Source organism: Geotrypetes seraphini, chromosome 16 (assembly GCF_902459505.1).
Source record: "Geotrypetes seraphini chromosome 16, aGeoSer1.1, whole genome shotgun sequence".
Taxonomy (NCBI): domain Eukaryota; kingdom Metazoa; phylum Chordata; class Amphibia; order Gymnophiona; family Dermophiidae; genus Geotrypetes; species Geotrypetes seraphini.
Window position 1 is genome coordinate 42,925,998 of NC_047099.1, and position 18,822 is coordinate 42,944,819.

At 44.0% G+C, this 18,822-nt stretch overlaps 1 protein-coding gene across 1 annotated transcript in view; it reads left to right on the forward strand.

Moving 5' to 3' along the window:
• COPA (COPI coat complex subunit alpha) overlaps window positions 1-17,202 on the forward strand; it is a 34,473-nt gene extending 17,271 nt beyond the window's left edge. The window contains exons 14-33 of the mRNA XM_033923132.1: window positions 162-244; window positions 5,105-5,244; window positions 5,663-5,748; window positions 5,861-5,999; window positions 6,823-6,985; window positions 7,117-7,263; window positions 8,495-8,684; window positions 8,781-8,876; window positions 9,069-9,157; window positions 10,938-11,061; window positions 12,009-12,098; window positions 12,189-12,298; window positions 12,829-12,906; window positions 13,819-13,887; window positions 14,355-14,491; window positions 14,708-14,894; window positions 15,252-15,362; window positions 15,478-15,639; window positions 15,744-15,938; window positions 16,481-17,202. Coding sequence (XP_033779023.1) covers window positions 162-244; window positions 5,105-5,244; window positions 5,663-5,748; window positions 5,861-5,999; window positions 6,823-6,985; window positions 7,117-7,263; window positions 8,495-8,684; window positions 8,781-8,876; window positions 9,069-9,157; window positions 10,938-11,061; window positions 12,009-12,098; window positions 12,189-12,298; window positions 12,829-12,906; window positions 13,819-13,887; window positions 14,355-14,491; window positions 14,708-14,894; window positions 15,252-15,362; window positions 15,478-15,639; window positions 15,744-15,938; window positions 16,481-16,540 — 2,456 coding nt within the window. The 3' untranslated portion in view covers window positions 16,541-17,202. The remainder of the gene's footprint in view (window positions 1-161; window positions 245-5,104; window positions 5,245-5,662; window positions 5,749-5,860; window positions 6,000-6,822; window positions 6,986-7,116; window positions 7,264-8,494; window positions 8,685-8,780; window positions 8,877-9,068; window positions 9,158-10,937; window positions 11,062-12,008; window positions 12,099-12,188; window positions 12,299-12,828; window positions 12,907-13,818; window positions 13,888-14,354; window positions 14,492-14,707; window positions 14,895-15,251; window positions 15,363-15,477; window positions 15,640-15,743; window positions 15,939-16,480) is intronic.
• Window positions 17,203-18,822: the final 1,620 nt, after the last annotated feature.

An 18,822-nucleotide genomic window follows, 5' to 3' on the forward strand; every position in this document is an offset into this window, starting at 1 on the left:
TTTCGATCAGCCCCAACTAAGGAATCAGATCATCATATGGCAGCGCATAGCACTGTCACTGAGCTGGCCCCTTTTTCTACTGTGTAAAATTTTTTTTGCAACTTCATTGTAAATAACTGCTCATCGATAGCCTCGTTTTTTTATTTTCTATTTTATTGCAGCTCCTGAAGGGAAGCGTTCCTCGGGTCTGACTGCAGTGTGGGTGGCTCGGAATCGTTTCGCTGTCCTGGACCGCATGCATTCTGTAAGTTACTTAGTTCTGGGAACAGCTGTGGTTTAATGGCTAGATCAAGGTAAAGTGTGGAGTTCAAGTCGCTCCTACATCACCACCCCTTGGAAGTTCTTGTTGTCTCCTGTGATACTAATTTGACAGTACCAGCAGGGCAAGTGGCATACTTTTAATTGTGAAACCAGAGGTCTGGTAATTAGGGATTTTCCCTTGCAGTCCCCTAGCAGTAGAATGGTGAGGACAGCATTTCAGAAAATGAGGGTGGTTTGGAGGTTGCAAACATACTGATTGATGATGAATTCTTTACAGTACTCTAGGCTTGATACTACCGTGCTTTGATTATTGTAATGTCATTTACTGGATTCTCCCAGCTGCTGCCTTGAAGTCATTACAAATGGTACAAAATAGCAAGATTGTTAAGAGCAACCTAGTAATTCCTGTGTAACCCCATTGTTGGTACAGCTACATTGGCTTCTGAAGAGGTAGCGCTACTGTGTTCCTTAAAAAAAAAAAAAAAATGATGTAACATATAGTAACATAGTAGATGACGGCAGATAAAGACCCGAATGGTCCATCCAGTCTGCCCAACCTGATTCAATTTAAATTTTTATTTTTATTTTTTTTTTAATTTAATTTTTTTTTATTTTTCTTCTTAGCTATTTCTGGGCAAGAATCCAAAGCTTTACCCGGTACTGTGCTTGGGTTCCAATTGCCAAAATCTCTGTTAAAGACTTACTCCAGTCCATCTACACCCTTCCAGCCATTGAAGCCCTCCCCAGCCCATCCTCCTCCAAACGGCCATACACAGACCGTGCAAGTCTGCCCAGTAACTGGCCTAGTTCAATATTTAATATTATTTTCTGATTCTAAATCTTCTGTGTTCATCCCACGCTTCTTTGAACTCAGTCACAGTTTTACTCTCCACCACCTCTCTCGGGAGCGCATTCCAGGCATCCACTACCCTCTCCGTAAAGTAGAATTTCCTAACATTGCCCCTGAATCTACCACCCCTCAACCTCAAATTATGTCCTCTGGTTTTACCATTTTCCTTTCTCTGGAAAAGATTTTGTTCTACGTTAATACCCTTCAAGTATTTGAACGTCGTCTGTCGCTAGTGCTGTTTAGCACTGTTTCCATCGGGACAGGCAGTCCCGCTGCTGCCCGACTTTTTCCAGCTGAGAGGGTCCTTGAGAGATCCTTTAAACAGTGGTCCAGCCGCCGAGGGAGCCTGTCGCTAGTGCTGTTTAGCACTGTTTCCATCGGGACAGGCAGTCCCGCTGCTGCCCGACTTTTCCCAGCTGAGAGGGTCCTTGAGAGATCCTTTAAACAGCGGTCCAGCCGCCGAGGGAGCCTGTCGCTAGTGCTGTTTAGCACTGTTTCCATCGGGACAGGCAGTCCCGCTGCTGCCCGACTTTTTCCAGCTGAGAGGGTCCTTGAGAGATCCTTTAAACAGTGGTCCAGCCGCCGAGGGAGCCTGTCGCTAGTGCTGTTTAGCACTGTTTCCATCGGGACAGGCAGTCCCGCTGCTGCCCGACTTTTCCCAGCTGAGAGGGTCCTTGAGAGATCCTTTAAACAGCGGTCCAGCCGCGGTACGCGGCCCGCGGTTGCGAGTCCCGGGTCGCGAGCTGAAGGGGCGTGGCTAAAGGGGCTTGCCCCTTTTGAGCCCCTTCGGAGCCTAAGAGGAGCAGGGAGCAGGACTACCGATTCTTCAGCATGGGCAAGAGGAAAGCTAAAGCAATACCATCTGCTGCAACAACAGGCCCGATGGATCGCCATCTTGTGGTTCCTATCTTGCCTCCTGTTGAGGAACAGGTAACTTTTAATATTCAAGCTGTCTCCTTATCTTCTGGGGAACCAACACCACCTCCTCAACCATCATATTCCTCACGGTTAGAAGAATTTCCTTCCCCTTTCAAGGAAGGAATAATTTCTTCTTCCCCTCAATCATTGTCATTATCTGGTCTGGAGGTTTCAGGACAGTCCCTGGGGCAAACTAAAGAACTAACCCCAGTGCAGATGATTACTGGGCAAAGCTCGGATGTTCTCCCCAGGGATAAAGTGATCACTCTAAATGATGTTTGGCTTAGTATTAACAGAATAGAGTCATCTTTACAAAAAACCGTTTTGAACTTATGTCAATTTTCATCTGATGTAACTGTGAAAATTAAAGAACAAAATAATAAAATTGGAGAAACAGCTGTAAAGGTTGAAAAGTTAGATCAGGCAGTAGGTAATTTACAAGCTAGTGCTGTTTCTAATATAAAGGATAGTATGATGTTACATGCTAAATTAGAGAAAATGGAAAATGCTATTAGAGTTAAGAATCTCCGTTTGTTAAATTTTCCTACCACACATTACCTTTCTTCAATGGAACTCTTGAAAATGTATTTGAGGGAGATATTACATTATAATAAAGTGGAGACCTTTGAGGTCGATAATTTATATTACATTTCAAGAGATTCCAAAGAAAAGGTAGAGGAAGGTGGAATGGATAGAATAGTATCACCTGAGTTTGAATGTATCACAGTTTTTGGAGTCATCTAAGGACATAATTGAGAAACGAGCAACTCTTCTCGTGACCTTCAAGACAGAGCTTGAGAAACAAGATATTTTGAAATTATATTTCCTGAAAAAGCAAGAGATGTTTTGTGGTCAAAGGGTGATAATTTTTCCAGATGTCTCTAGACAAACCCAGTTTAAGAGGAAACAGTTCCTTCAGCTAAAGCCAAAGGTTTTGGCAGTCGGAGCTACTTTCTTTTTAAAATTTCCATGTAAATGCCTGATTTCATATGGAAATGATAAATATGTTTTTTGATCCAGCCCAGGTGGAAGATTTTATTAAAGATAAACCTTTGTTGAAAGTTTAATTCCTTATATTTAGTTCATTTTTGGAGGATGATGTATAATACATATAATAGCCATTTGCCTGTTCCTAGATGGTAGACAGAAAGATTTGCTTTGATGTTTTATTTGTACTGGCGATCAGCTTTAATGTGGACTAGGATACGGTTGAATTAGTTTCCTCATATATTATGTTTAATTCCCGTTTGGGAATTTACATTTTGTATTTTTTTTGTGTTCATTCATGTATGTTTGTTACAAAGATATTGTAATGAATAATCCAATAAATAAAGAATTCAAAAGTATTTGAACGTCTGAATCATATCTCCCCTGTCTCTCCTTTCCTCTAGGGTATACATATTCAGGGCTTCCAGTCTCTCCTCATAGTCTTCTGGCGCAAGCCACCTATCATTTTTGTCGCTCTCCTCTGGACCGCCTCAAGTCTTCTTACGTCTTTCGCCATATACGGTCTCCAAAACTGAACACAATACTCCAAGTGGGGCCTCACCAATGACCTGTACAGGGGCATCAACACCTTCTTCCTTCTACTGACTACGCCTCTCTTTATACAGCCCAGCATCCTTCTGGCAGCAGCCACTGCCTTGTCACACTGTTTTTTCGCCTTTAGATTTTCGGACACTATCACCCCAAGGTCCCTCTCCCCGTCCGTGCATATCAGCTTCTCTCCTCCCAGCATATACGGTTCCTTCCTATTATTAATCTCCAAATGCATTACTCTGCATTTCTTTGCATTGAATTTTAGTTGCCAGGCATTAGACCATTCCTCTAACTTTTGCAGATCCTTTTTCATATTTTCCACTCCCTCTTCGGTGTCTACTCTGTTACAAATCTTGGTATCATCTGCAAAAAGGCACACTTTTCCTTCTAACCCTTCAGCAATGTCACTCACAAACATATTGAACAGGATTGGCCCCAGCACTGAACCCTGAGGGACTCTACTACTCACCTTTCCTTCCTCCAATCGACTTCCATTAACCACCACCCTCTGGCTCTGTCAGACAGCCAGTTTCTAACCCAGTTCACCACTTTGGGTCCTAACTTCAGCCCTTCAAGTTTGTTCAACAGCCTCCTATGAGGAACTGTATCAAAGGCTTTGCTGAAATCCAAGTAAATTACATCTAGCATATGTCCTCGATCCAGCTCTCTGGTCACCCAATCAAAAAATTCAATCAGGTTCGTTTGGCACGATTTACCTTTTGTAAAGCCATGTTGCCTCGGATCCTGTAACCCATTAGATTCAAGGAAATACACTATCCTTTCTTTCAGCAACACTTCCATTATTTTTCCAACAACTGAAGTGAGGCTCACCGGCCTGTAGTTTCCTGCTTCATCCCTGTGACCACTTTTATGAATAGGGACCACATCCGCTCTCCTCCAATCCCCAGGAATCACTCCCGTCTCCAGAGATTTGTTGAACAAGTCTTTAATAGGACTCGCCAGAACCTCTCTGAGCTCCCTTAGTATCATGGGATGGATCCCGTCTGGTCCCATCGCTTTGTCCACCTTCAGTTTTTCAAGTTGCTCATAAACACCCTCCTCCGTGAACGGCGCAGAATCTACTCCATTTTCTTGTGTAACTTTGCCAGACAATCTCGGTCCTTCTCCAGGATTTTCTTCTGGGAACACAGAACAGAAGTATTTGTTTAGCACATTTGCTTTCTCCTCATCACTCTCCACATATTTGTTCCCAGCATGTACAAATTACTGCATAGGGAACAATTAGAATAAATTGTTTTTACCAGCTGTCGTTTGAAGACTTTGGATCCTTTGGATCTGCTTTGGTTTGGCATTATTAAATGATAGGCAAAGCCCTGATGAGTGATTTTAAAAGGATTTCTATTACTCCTTGGACCTGGACCTTACGTTACAGTTTTGGGATGACATGGTGGGAACTGAGGAATTGGGAAAGTAGCAGCATGCAGTTTGCATAATTCAGAGCCTTGAAGAGATTCAGTGCTCCTGTTTTTTGCTCCCTGACTTGGTCTATGCTCTTTATTTTCTTGTCTCAAACAGATCCTGATCAAAAACCTGAAGAATGAGATCACCAAGAAGGTTCAGGTACCAAGCTGTGATGAGATTTTCTATGCTGGTACTGGGAACCTTCTGCTCAGGGACTCGGACTCCGTCACCCTCTTTGATGTTCAGCAGAAACGGTAAATACCACAGCAGAAACAGTGTGATCCCTACCAACTACCCCAAATCAACTAGGTTTAGAGCAGAACTGTTTAATAGTGCCAACCTTCACAACCCTCTGGCACTTTCCTGAAGTCACCACTGCAGATCATTCCAATGCCCCCTTATTAGTAGCAGGTACAAATGCATTTTAAGCAGTGACTTCTGACAAACACAGTACCTCCCTTGTATTTAAAGATCTTTGCACTGTGGTGTGGACCATAGATGGAACACAAATTGGCCTTTGAAGGTGGTACAGATAGCCAGACAAACAGAACATTCTTGAGGGATCAAATACCCCATTTTCCGTTCAATCAGAATCAATCATCCTGTCTCACTGAGCTTGACCTCAATTCATAAAAGCACTTCTCTTAGATTAACAAAGTGTTGTCTCTTCAGCACACTCGCATCTGTGAAGATCTCCAAAGTGAAGTACGTGATTTGGTCAGTGGACATGTCGCACGTGGCCCTGTTGGCTAAACACGGTAAGGCTTCTTCTCTTTTCTTTCCGTTCCTGTCTCTGTATTCCCGTCATGGATTTATTGGTATTGATGGGCCTCTTTCTTTGCTGCGTCGTCTTCTCCCACCCCCAACCAGCCATCATGATCTGTAACAGAAAGCTGGAGTCGCTCTGCAGCATTCATGAGAACATTCGGGTCAAGAGCGGAGCCTGGGACGAGAGCGGCGTTTTCATCTATACCACCAGCAACCACATTAAATATGCCCTGACCTCTGGGTGAGTTGGGGGGGGGGGGGTTACATGCTTTTATGATCATACAGTCTTTATAACTTTTCTCTGAAGATTTTTCTTTTCAGAGATGCCTTTGAGAACTGACCTACTTGTCTCCTAACCTGAAGTCACATGATTGCAACTCGGGTTCCAATCTGGCAGCTTTTAACCCCTTGCCCTACTGGTTTAGCCCTGTTTGCCCCTCATTCCCTAGGTCATGTCAATGACAGGTTTTATATGTTCTTTTACCCTATTTTTATTATGGAAATCACTTAGAAATTGTTATAAGCGTGTCAGATTTTTTTTTTTTATAAAACTTGGCAGCAATTGGTCTAAAGACATGAATTTCCTCTTCTGCTTCCATGAGAATGAAGGGAATCCAATGAGAGAACTTGAGAGTATGACGCTAGAAGTAAAATCTTCTTTTTTCCCAGAGCCTTAGAAGTAGCAGGGTAGAAATGAGTTCTGAATTCTTTGCATATTATTTGTTAGATGTCCATGTGAATAAGAGACCATTCCTCTGTAAGCAGGGGCAGTATGACTAAAGAATGGTATAAAAAGTTAAGCACATGTTCACCCGATTGCAGGTGCCATTTCAGACTGGTTCATATTGCAGAACAGACAGCTTGTTTTCACTGCATGCAGCCTGGTTTTATGGCCCATATGATTTATCACATTGTTTTTATATTTTCTCTTTGGTTTCCCCAGTCATAGTCTTCCTCTTTGTTCTGGTGTGCGCTTAAAAAGACAGTGAAATCTCTGTTCTTGCGTTGCTTAACACTTAACTGGGTAACACGTTGTGGCTGACTGGCTTCTGTCTTGGGATTAGGGATCACGGCATCATTCGAACCCTGGACCTGCCTATCTACATCACTCGAGTGAAAGGGAATAGTGTCTACTGTCTGGATCGAGAGTGCCGCCCAAGGATCCTTACCATCGACCCCACAGAATTCAAATTCAAACTGGCACTGATCAACAGGAAATACGATGAGGCAAGAGCCACTGACCGTATCTGCAAATACCCTTGAGTTTTTGTGAAAGGAATATAATAGTGTTTCTCCCAAAAAGTTGTTGCTCTGCTTACAGTTCTCCCCCCCCTCCCCCTTTCTGTCACAACTTCTAGGTCTTGCACATGGTGAGAAATGCAAAACTGGTGGGCCAGTCCATTATTGCATACCTGCAGAAGAAAGGCTACCCTGAAGTGGCACTGCACTTTGTAAAGGATGAGAAGACCAGGTTTAGCCTGGCACTGGAATGTGGCAACATTGAGGTAAGAAGTGACTAACCTACTTGTCGGACCTTTGCAATGTCTTTCTTCTTGCTATGCCTGACCTGCTGTTTTTGTAGAGGAGAAAACTAATATAACCAGAGCAGTGCCAGAGAGCTTTTTTGCACAGAAAGCTGACCCTATCTCTTCTAATAAGAAAACCTGGTATCTGTAGACTAGGATGATTTTTATTCCACCATTACCTTGGAGGATTTCTGGACATGTCCAGAGGTGTTACAAAGTAGAGCGGGTTACTTCAGAGGATTGAAATGTTTCATACGGTGTTAGTCTTCATGGATTTCTTGAATAGCAGGGTTTTTATTTCTTTTCTGAAAGTTTTGTAGTCTGGGGTTGCGATTAGTAGATTGGAGAGTTGGTGGCCTAGTTTTGCTGCAATTATGTCTGATTTTGGTGTTCAGTGTCTTGAGCCTTGACACGCAACTTATTCTCCCCCCCCCTTGACACGCAGATATATCCCCCCCCTTCCCTCCTCATATCGTCTTTAAGTCTTCGCCAGCAGTGATCAGGGTCTCCTCTCTGCTGTTCACACAAGCCCCGAGTCCTCCCTCTGTTGTCACTTCTTAAGGAGGAGACTTCGGAGCAGCAGAAAATTTCATTTCATTATAATATACCACTTAACAAAAAGCATCAAAGTAGTTATGAAAGTTTCCAAGTTTTAGTTAAATTTGATAAAACGCTTATAAAAATTTCTAAGTGATTTACATTTAAAAAAAAGTTAAGACAAAAACTCATAACCAGACTGATAGAAAACGATCACTTACTGGAAGTTAAGGAAGGAGGGTGGAACTACAATTATGATAGAGAAAAGTACCATAAATGGATAAAACATTGGGGAAGGCTGGTTTGTAACTGTGATTGGGCTAAACTGAAGATCTGTAGTTTATCTCTGAATTTAAGTCTTGAAGGCGTCATTATAAAGAAACATTTAAGGGATGTCATCAATGGAACCGACATGTCAGAACTCTTCTCTAGCTTTTGCAATTTGAATCAATGTTGGCATGCTTGAGAGGGTCAATGGTTTTCATCCGGTAGCAGCTCTCCCCTCCCCTCTTTTCCACCTTTTCCTCACTTATAAGGATTAATATAAATGCCATTTTGGAGCAGAGTTCTCCTAGAGTTTGTGTTTACCCTTTTTGATGCTGGAACTGTTCTGTGCCAACTGGCATTCGTTCTTTCATGGCCTGTAAAATAATTGCTCGTTTCCCTCTGCTAGATCGCCCTGGAAGCCGCGAAGGCTCTAGATGATAAAAACTGCTGGGAAAAGCTGGGCGAAGTGGCCCTGCTTCAGGGGAACCATCAGATTGTGGAGATGTGCTACCAGCGCACCAAGAACTTTGACAAGCTCTCTTTCCTCTACCTCATCACCGGTAACCTGGAGAAACTGCGTAAGATGATGAAGATAGGTAAGCTCACGGCAGAGGGTTAGGAAAGAAGGGGAACGATGTGGGAAGAGCTTGTTGCGTCATACTGATGGGCTTGTGCTTTTCTCATGTGTTTAGCTGAGATTCGTAAGGATATGAGTGGCCACTACCAGAATGCACTCTACTTGGGGGATGTGGTCGAGAGAGTTCGGATCCTGAAGAACTGTGGGCAGAGTGAGTAATGCATTGTCCAGAATTTTATGCTATGGGTGGGTTTTTGTGGCGAGGGCAGTATCTCTCCCAGCTCGTGTCCCTGCATTCAGTTGCTTTTAAATCTTGAATGTTCTCCGGAATTAAAGCTGCCTATTTTTCCCTTGTTAGTAAAAATTCCTTACAAATATGTTTTTCCCCCAAATCATCATCCAGAGTCCCTGGCCTTTCTCACAGCTGCCACTCATGGTTTAGATGAGGAAGCAGAGAGTCTGAAGGAGACTTTTGACCCAGAAAAGGAATTGGTGAGTGGCTTGTAACTATCCTTCTTCTTTTTCTCACTCTGCCCTTCTGACATCCCGGCTTTTGCCAACGTACAGTTAAAAATGTATTCATTCTGGCCACTAAGGGAGCAATTTAGTTGCCTGAAGCTATAGAACAAGTTTCTAAGTTCCGTTATGGAATACTAGCATATCCTGGTTTCTCCGGAGACAAGCAGGGGAGATGCTTGAGCCCGTAGTGGGAGCGTGAAGTCCTAGACTGATCCTATGTGTCGGTGCTCTCCCTTAGTTAAAGTAAGTTTTTGCTTACTGAGCATGTGCAGGATCTCCCACCTCTCACAGCTCCTCCCCTGTGAAATCAGTTTCGTCCCTAACCGGCAGGCCCGCCTCTTCAAAACAATGGGCCTTCCCCTTCCCAGTGCATCCTGGGATGCACTGGGAAGGAGCCTAAGGTGTTGATTGGCCCATGCGCTTAAGGCATCCCTCTGGCCTGCCATTGTCGGAAAAGTAAGGAGGGATGGGGACCCTGAGTGGACATTCCTGCTACTGGGGGGTGGGAATTGCCAGCGGTGGAAAGGAATGGGCATCCCTCCTGCTGGGAGTGTCGGGGGGGGGGGTGGTGTCAGCCTACTGGAGGGGTGTGAGCATGCCTCTTGTCGATCTTATTCAATGTGTTGGGGGCAGTGAACGAGGAGGGTGTTGGCAGGAGGAGGGACTCCTCTTTCTGCTGCTGTCCCTGCCGGTTAATCAGCTGAACTGGCAGGATTTGAGGAAACCTGCGGCTCAGTTGATTGGGGCAAGGAGAGCAGCTTTGACAGGAGGGAGCAATCGCTAGGCACAGTTCCTCCCGCTCTTTACCGGCGATTCTCCACACAAATAGCGTGCATATAATTTCCATGCTATTATGCTGAGAATCACCTGTATAATAAGTCTCTCCCACTGCGGGCACTACATCGACTTACTGGATTTTACCTGTGAGTTTTGAGAATCTTCCTCCCAGTGCTAGAGTATTTAAAGGCTTTCTTCAATACTTGGTCAGGAATACTTGTCCCTACTAAGCAGAGGACACTCAAGCTCAGATAATAGTCCTCTTGGCAAAGAAAGCTCTGAGAGAATGGCATGGTGACAGAATTCATCCCCGTCCCCGCGGATAACCGTGGGAAACTTTCCCATGTCATTCTTTAGTGTCTCTCAACCTGTCCTTCTACACCAGCATTTTTTTAATGCAAGGCTTGAGGGTCAGTGGCTGGGCCCATTCTGAGTCTGATTCTTATGTGAGCCAAGTATAGGATAATGAAGCCATTGTGACATCACTGATGAGGCTTCATGACATCACATGGGTTTCTGGCAGGTACTTGGGTTGGCCACTTTTGGAAGCAGGATACTGGGCTTGATGGACCTTCGGTCTGTCAACGCTGATGGTCTTATGTTCTAACCTTTCTTTAGTGTCCATCTCAACCTCGGTCTTTCTACATCAGCATTCTTCAGTGCAAGGCTTGAAGGTCAGTGGTTGGGCCCATTCACACCCTGATTCTTCCCTGTCTCCTTAAAGAATGACATGGGGATGTTTTTGCGCAGTTACTCGCGGGGACCAGAACGGCGATGAATTCTGTCCCTGTCATTCTCTATTCTGAGGAACTACATGTGTGTTTTGTGGCCATGAAGAAGTTAGTGTATTGGGCTGAGATCCTAGGGAACTGGATTTGATTCCCACTGGTCAAGTCACTTCACCCTCCATTGGCTCCAGGAACAGAAAAAGTCCCTGCATATAATAAATGCAGCCCCTACTATTTTTCTTTTTCAGATTCCCGAGATTGACTCCAATGCAAAACTGCTGCAGCCCCCTGCCCCCATCATGCCCCTGGACACCAACTGGCCACTGTTAACCATGTCCAAGGGCTTCTTTGAAGGAACCATTGCCAGCAAGGGTAAGGCGATAGATAACTCCAGTTGAGTGAGACATCAGAAACAGAGGAGGGGAATAAAGCTTCAGGAAAGAATGGTACTAGTGCAGTATTTGAAAGTCTGCAAGAGATAAAGTTCATTGTTTAATTTTGAAGATGCTCTTCATGATGTTTTTGGGGTTTTTTTTCCATTACTTGTCATCTTATGTCAGTAGCAGCCATTGTGGCAGTGATGCAACAGTTTGCATCATAGGTGTGGTGTCCCAATCTGTTCACGATGGCAGATAAAGGTCAAATGGCACTGCAGCATACCTCCCAGGATAGGACAGCTTGTGACGCTCTCTGGGGGGAAAAAAAGCAACATGAGTAACGTGGTGTGTTTTGCCTTAGAGGATTTGAGAATGCTAGGACAGAGAAGCCTGGGATGAGCAGAAACATGGATCCTGGCTAGGGACAGAGTGGTGGGACAAGGCAACCTGGCCTTGGTTAAGGAAAAGAAATCCAAACAAGAATTTTTTAATTGGAAATGTACAAAATCTGTATTGGTTAAGTATAAATATCCTCTCCTTTCAGATACAGTACTCTACTTGTAAATCAAGTTTCAAGTTTATTCATGTATCTGGGCAGTTTACAATATTAAAAATTAGAAAGGTCTAATATAATTTTTGATTTAGGTGGGGTAAAATGAAAAGAGGGTAAACCTAAAACTATGACAAATTAGGACTGACTGGAAATGAGAGATTTTTGGGGGGATAGGAAAGTTTTAATTACAATGCTAAATAAAAGGAAGGGTAGGGGGAAGGGAAGTAACGAGGGAAACAGGGATGTCGCTTCTTAAAAGCTTTTTTTTTTTTTTTTTTTTTAATTATTAGCCACAAGGAATGGAGAAATGCAAATACAGTAGTTGCTTTCTTGGAGGGCCTGGAGTCTGAGCCACCAATTCAGTGGTTATCTCTCTCTGTCTTTCTCAGGTAAAGGCAATGCAATGGCTGCCGATATCGATATTGATACAGTTGGTGCCGAAGGCTGGGGAGAAGATGCTGAACTTCAGCTTGATGAAGGTCAGTGCATGCGTGCTGCCACGATTGGGGGTGGGTTAGTGCCTGCTTGCTCCTTTGTCTCACCTCTGGGGGTTTCCCTCTACATTGCAGATGGATTTGTGGACGCGACAGAAGGATATGGTGATGAGGCCCTTGGGAAAGGACAGGAAGAAGGAGGTGGCTGGGATGTGGAGGAAGACCTGGATCTTCCACCAGAACTGGTAGGGAACTCCAGGGCCAGGTTCCAAAAATATGAGGCATTGATCTCAAACACCGACAAGAGAAATGGAGGAAAAAGTGAAAACGTGGGTCTTATGTGCAAAACAAAACTGTGCTTCTGGCATGTGGCAATTCATATCCTCTGTATCATTTAAAAGTTGCTTATTCTGATAGCAGCAGTTTACAATGTACAATAAACTCTAGTGAAAAGGAAGTCCGTCCAGTCCTAACACAATCATAGATTGTTCTATCAGGCAAACTGAATTGATTGATTGAAAAAATATGAAAAGCCATATTTTCCTCCACTCTAATCAGTCGAAGCTACATATTCTACAGTATTGAAGCCAGACAGAAAAAGGCTTTCATCTGGGGTTTCCCACAGGGCCTTAAAAATGGTCAGGATAACTGTTCTATAGACTTGCAAGTTATTTGAGCACAGATAAGGGTCTTTGATGTTTGCTTTTCCACAAAATGCTCTTTGCCTTTCCAACCAGCTCAAACTGTTTCTAATGCTGAATCTTTCTTCTGGCAGGACATCTCCACTGGCCCTGCTTCTGGTGCAGAGGAAGGATTCTTTGTGCCACCCACTAAGGGAATCAGCCCTGCTCAGGTAATTTCTCTGATTTTCTGTTAATTGACAAATGTGTTGTCTCTTCACATGCTGGTAAAGTGAGTATATGTATGGTGGGAATTACACTGATAGCAACAAAACACATTTTGAAAGCTTCTTTAGCCAGAAAGCTGGTATTTCTCAGATTACGGCATGGCTGAAATGTATTTTGGCATTTCAGGAAATTGCGTAAGTGTGTTTTGGACTGTGATAGACACTTGCAGATCTTTGAGAGAGAGAGGATGCTATGTCTTAAAGCAGCTGCATGCTAGTGACCGTTTATTATTGTGCATGTTCAGATCGGTTTGTGAGTAGCTTAGCACCGGTAGTATAGACAGTCTATGGAACTTCAGGAAGGCCATGAAAGCTTCCTCTTTAAAAATCCAGCTCCTTAATGACCGACGCCTCCACTCCTGGCTAAATGAAACTCAAAAAGGCATCTCCCATACAATAGACAGACTCCCACAGTTACTCGAATGCCACAAAAATATATGAAATGCTCCAAGCATACAAAAATTCAAATGTCATTCCCAGTAAAACTTATGTGTGCTACTCGCTGGAACCCAAACGCTTGCCATCATCCATGTACTCTCCTGCAACATAAAAGTGTAGTTACTTACCTGTAACGTAGGTTCTCCGTGGACAGCAGGACTCATCCATATGTGGCTGACTCATCCTGCTTGTCCTAGGAGAAAGATGTATTACCTCTATGTTTGTTTTGTCAGTACTGTGAATACTGCAAAATTAACGATGCTATATATGTTATGTTGTATCTATACTGTGAAAGCTGCACTTTTCACTCGAGTCCATCCTGTCTATACTGTGAATATACTTTTGTAACCCGTTCTGGGCTCCTTTGGGGTATTGTCACTGTTATGACCTTTGGGCTCTAATGCATTCCTTTCGCCATAGATCTGGTGTAATAATTCTCAGTTACCTGTTGATCACATCCTTGCTGGCTCCTTTGAGACTGCCATGAGGGTAAGTGGAGTTGTATGGTGAAATTTCTTGGAATGTATATTGGGGGGGGTGGAAATAATATTCACAATTTAGCTTTGAAAAGAAAGCTGTGCTTTGTTTTATAAGTCCACCCCATCAACTAAACCAACCATTAACTTGTACCAAATGGGACTAGAACCAAGCCGTGTTTTGAAACTGCTTTCTGCTTGTTCCTTAGTAATTACCATCCCTTTCTACTCAGCACTAAAGGCAGACATGCTTCTTACATGCTGAGCTATAGCAAATTCATGTACATTGTGGGCTTTTTCCGAGTTTCTTATAAAACTCCTTGCTGTAGATGGGCCTTTTTTTCGCCATCCAATGTCAAGAGTATTTCAAGTGTAGCACACATCCTGCCAGGTATTGCCAAATAAGGAACAGGCAAATTTGAGTGTGCAGAAGTGCTGTCATTTTCACATTCAAAGTGCTTTCATCTCTGTTTCCTCTAGCTCCTCCATGACCAAGTGGGAGTGACAACCTTTGGTCCCTTTAAGCAGATTTTCATGCAGGCCTTTGCCCGAGGGCGCACCACTTACCAGGCACTGCCTGGTCTCCCTGCCATGTATGGATATCCCAATCGCAACTGGTAAGCAGTGCCGCACTTGATGACAAAATCCCCACATGGCTTCCTGCGTTTAGAACCTGACTATTGGCTGAGCACTTGGTAGAGATGCACATACGTTGACTTTGAACGTTGCTTTAGAAAAAAATATTTGGCACCATTTTTTCCCTAACCAATGTTCTATATGTGTTCAAATGTTGCATTCCCCTACCCACCTTCATCCCCTTTTTTTGCTGACAGGAAGGATGGCGGGATGAAGAATGCAGTACCAGCTGTGGGCCTGAAACTGAGTGACCTGATCCAGCGCCTGCAGCTCTGCTATCAGTTGACCACCTCTGGCAAGTTTGAGGAAGCGGTGGAGAAGTTCCGGCTGATCCTGCTGACTGTGCCACTGCTGGTGGTGGATAACAAGCAGGAGATTGCAGAGGTGAGGCAGGGCTCTGAGAAAAAAAATCACTGCATGTTCCTTCTCATGGTATCAGGGGCAGTCTTGTTATTCTTCGATATTAGTCATTATGGTTTGTTTTCAGTCTTCTAATTGCCTTGTCGCACACTGATGGGGTGAATTTAAACCCTCAAGTTACCCGTAGGCATACGAAGAACTGTCTGCCTTTCTCACCTTCAAAGAGAACAGTGTGGAACAGCAGCTAATGAAAAAATAAGCAACTTTCACATACCTGCTGGTAAATGTGCCCCGGGCTGTGCTCATTTTGCATTCTCAGTGTGTCTGTGACCACAGATCGGCTTTCTTGCATTTTTAGCCTTTTTCTTCCATTCTCCACAGGCTCAGCAGCTCATTGTGATCTGCAGGGAATACATTGTTGGACTTTCCATGGAAACTGAACGAAAGAAGCTTCCCAAAGAGACTCTGGAGCAGCAGAAACGCATCTGTGAGGTACCAAATAGAATCACCTGACTTCCGATCTCATTGATAATATCCTGAAGAATGAATGTTTATGTGTTGTAAAAAAGAGATTAGCTTTTACTGTAGCGCTCCTGTTTCCTCTCAGATGGCAGCGTACTTCACTCACGCCAACCTGCAACCTGTGCATATGATCTTGGTACTCCGCACCGCTGTCAACCTCTTCTTCAAGCTCAAGAACTTCAAGACCGCTGCCTCCTTTGCCAGACGCCTCCTGGAGCTTGGACCCAAGCCAGATGTGGCTCAGCAGGTTTGTTGGAGGCTGGGTCTCTGCTGTGCATTCTGGTACAGGCAGGGTTGGGGCAGCTGGGATTGACTGACTCCACATGCATGCCTTTTCTTTCATTTCATCAGACCCGGAAAATCCTGGCTGCCTGTGAAAAGAACCCAGTGGACACCTGCCAGCTGAACTATGACATGCATAACCCCTTTGATATCTGTGCTGCCTCCTACCGCCCCATCTATCGTGGGAAGCCTGTGGAGAAGTGTCCCCTGAGTGGAGCCTGCTATAGTCCCGAATTCAAGGGTCAGATCTGCAGGGTCACAACGGTAAGGGTGGCAGCCACATCTGGGGGGGGGATGGGTAACTTGTTTGAGTCAAATGTTCCAAGCAAAGGTACAAACAATGCAACATTCTCTGAACATACAGTATTTGCCATTGTATCGTTTCCCTTTTTGTTTGTTTTTAATAACTATTATTGTTTTAAATGATGTATTATCTCGTATGTTTTTAAGACAGTGTACACCGCCTAGAAGGCTGATTGGGCGATGTATAAAATTTTAAATAAACTTTAAACTACATGTGTCTTGATGGAGCGCTGGCATCTCTCCTCTTCTCCGCCCTCCCCTCTGACATTACTTCCAGGGAGAGTCGGTGTGGGCAGCAAGTTGGAGCTGCTGCTTGAACCGAGGTAGGGGGCACGGAGAAGGCGGAGAGAGGGGTGCCACCAGCCCTCTCTACGCCAGGAGTGCAGTAATTGTGCTCCTGTCTGAACATAGACTCAACTTTACACAGCAGCCTAATGGAGGAGGGTCGATAAAAAGACCAGTCACTTAATAGTGTTTGATGGGTTTCTTCTTTATATTCCCAGGTGACGGAGATCGGAAAGGATGTCATTGGACTGAGGATCAGCCCACTTCAGTTTCGTTAATATTGTTGAAGGCTGGAGGAAGGTCCCTGTCCTGTAGAAGAATCGTGACCTATCAGTCGGATTCCGAGCGAAACTTTCCTCTTTTCCTCCTTCCAGTTGAACCATATTGCCATCAATATAAGTCTCAAATAAGAGCAGCGTGCTGGGGCTCCTCGTTTCCTAGATTCTGTAATGTGGCCGTTACCTTGCTTGATTTCACGGCTCTAAAGTCACACTCTTTATCTAGAATTAACATTACATATCCAAATGGTAAGAGGCAGGGACTGTACTGAACTAACCCAAATGAAATGGAGCCTGTCAGTGGGACTGGATGTGGAAGACTATCCTAACTGATTGCCTCATATGCGTGGATATTCTAGTAAAGCACAGAGATTGGAAGGAAGGATTGACCTGAGTTTTCCCAGACTGATCCATGCATGGCAAAATCCACATCCATTAAGATTAATGGTACTGCCAATGGTGTATTTTCTCTCACTATTGAAGAGGAGATGATGACCTGAATCCAGCATTTATCTGGGCTTTTTGGCTCCCATGTTGAAGGCAGTTGAGTTTTTCTACTTTTACCCCCTTCGCACAATGAATCTTTGCTCCAGTTGATCTTCTGTCAGCTCACACTCGCCTTGTCCTTAGGCTGATGAATAAAGTGTTCTATGACCAAGTGATGATTTTGTGGTTGTGAATCAGAGGTGGTCTGAGTTGGTCCCTATCTAGCTTCCCTTTAGAACAGTGGTTCCCAAACCTGTCCTGGGGATCCCCAGCCAGTCAGGTTTTCAAGATATCCCCTAATGAATATGCATGAGAGATTTGCATACCTGTCACTTCCATTATATGCAAATTTCTCTCATGCATATTCAGTAGGGATATCTTGAAAACCTGACTGGCTGGGGGTCCCCCAGGACAGGTTTGGGAACCACTGCTTTAGAAGATGATGGAAATGCAGCTCTAAAGCATGGGAACTATGAGCTCCAATATGCTCCTGAGTATCAAAGATAACCAAGCGAAATTTAGCCAAGCTTTCAGTGAAAACAAACTGGTTTTGCAGCAGGAAATGTTTCTAAGTCTGACCAGAGTTGTCTGCCGCATTACTACTGAAAACCTACATTGACTGGGAGTGTGTGATGCAGTGGTTAGAGCTACAGCCTTAGAACCCTGGGTTCAAATCCTTTGCTGCTCCTTGTGACCCTGGGCAAGTCACTTAATCTCCCCATTGCCCCAGGTACACTGGATAGAGTTTGAGCCCACCGGGATAGATAGGGAAATATGAAGAAGTACCTGAATATAAAACCACTTAGGTATATAAATAAAATTGAAAAGCCAAACTAGGAATTCCTCCAGAGCTGCCACTTTTCTAGGCAGTTAAATGTGTATACCCTGTGAACTTAGATATGTATACCCAGCTAACTTCCAAACTAGTCAGGGTAACCCACTTGAAATATGACCTGTGTGTATCTAGGCAATGTACAGTTTGGCATTCACAAAGTAATTACAGATGACGCAATTGTGATATTTATTGCACAGTTCCAAGTTGGCAGATGATTTAGTCTCTTTCTGCTGCCCTCCCCACCTCATGTCCTGTCTAGCCAACTCGGCAGTAAACAGATCCAAAGTACAAAGGATTGCAGAAGGACAGCTTGCCACCCACCAAATGCTCTCCAAGGATAGGTGCCTACTGCAAATAAAACAAAGTGAAACTTCTTTCCTTCTTGTAAAAGAAAAGCATAACACTTAGCTGTATATATGTCTTTGTTTTTGAAATGCTATTCCCTAGTGCTGAAATCCATAAAACAGGAGCTGTTTTCAGCAAAGATAAGTTCTCACTGAATTACCTTTTCTTTAAATAAAGCACAAACATTCTTAAAATGCCTTTAAAATGTTTTCCCATGCAAGAGAAGGTCTCTCAAAGCTTTTTCCCGCTGCACTATTGAAAATATCATGTCCAGCCTGATTGTTTCCAACTTTGCAAGTAAAGCCCACTGAAAATCTTGAGAATTGTGTAAAGAGGCAGACTGACCCCCAGCGATATGTCCCAGTTGGTGCTGCCCTTTTGGAAACTAATACTGAAGCCAGGTGTGAGTTGGCATTGCTTCTGCTTCCTAATGTTAGAGACATGTGTGGGGAGGGGGGAGGGGGAAGGGTCAAGGGGGTCTATTTTGGTACCACTGGTTTCTTTTTCTGTCTGGGAGGTTTGCAAGAGGGGATCCACTTGAGCCACCATTATTCTTTTTTGTGGACTGTGTTAAGAACAGAAAGACCATCAGTGGAACTCTAGGTTCCTTGGTTCT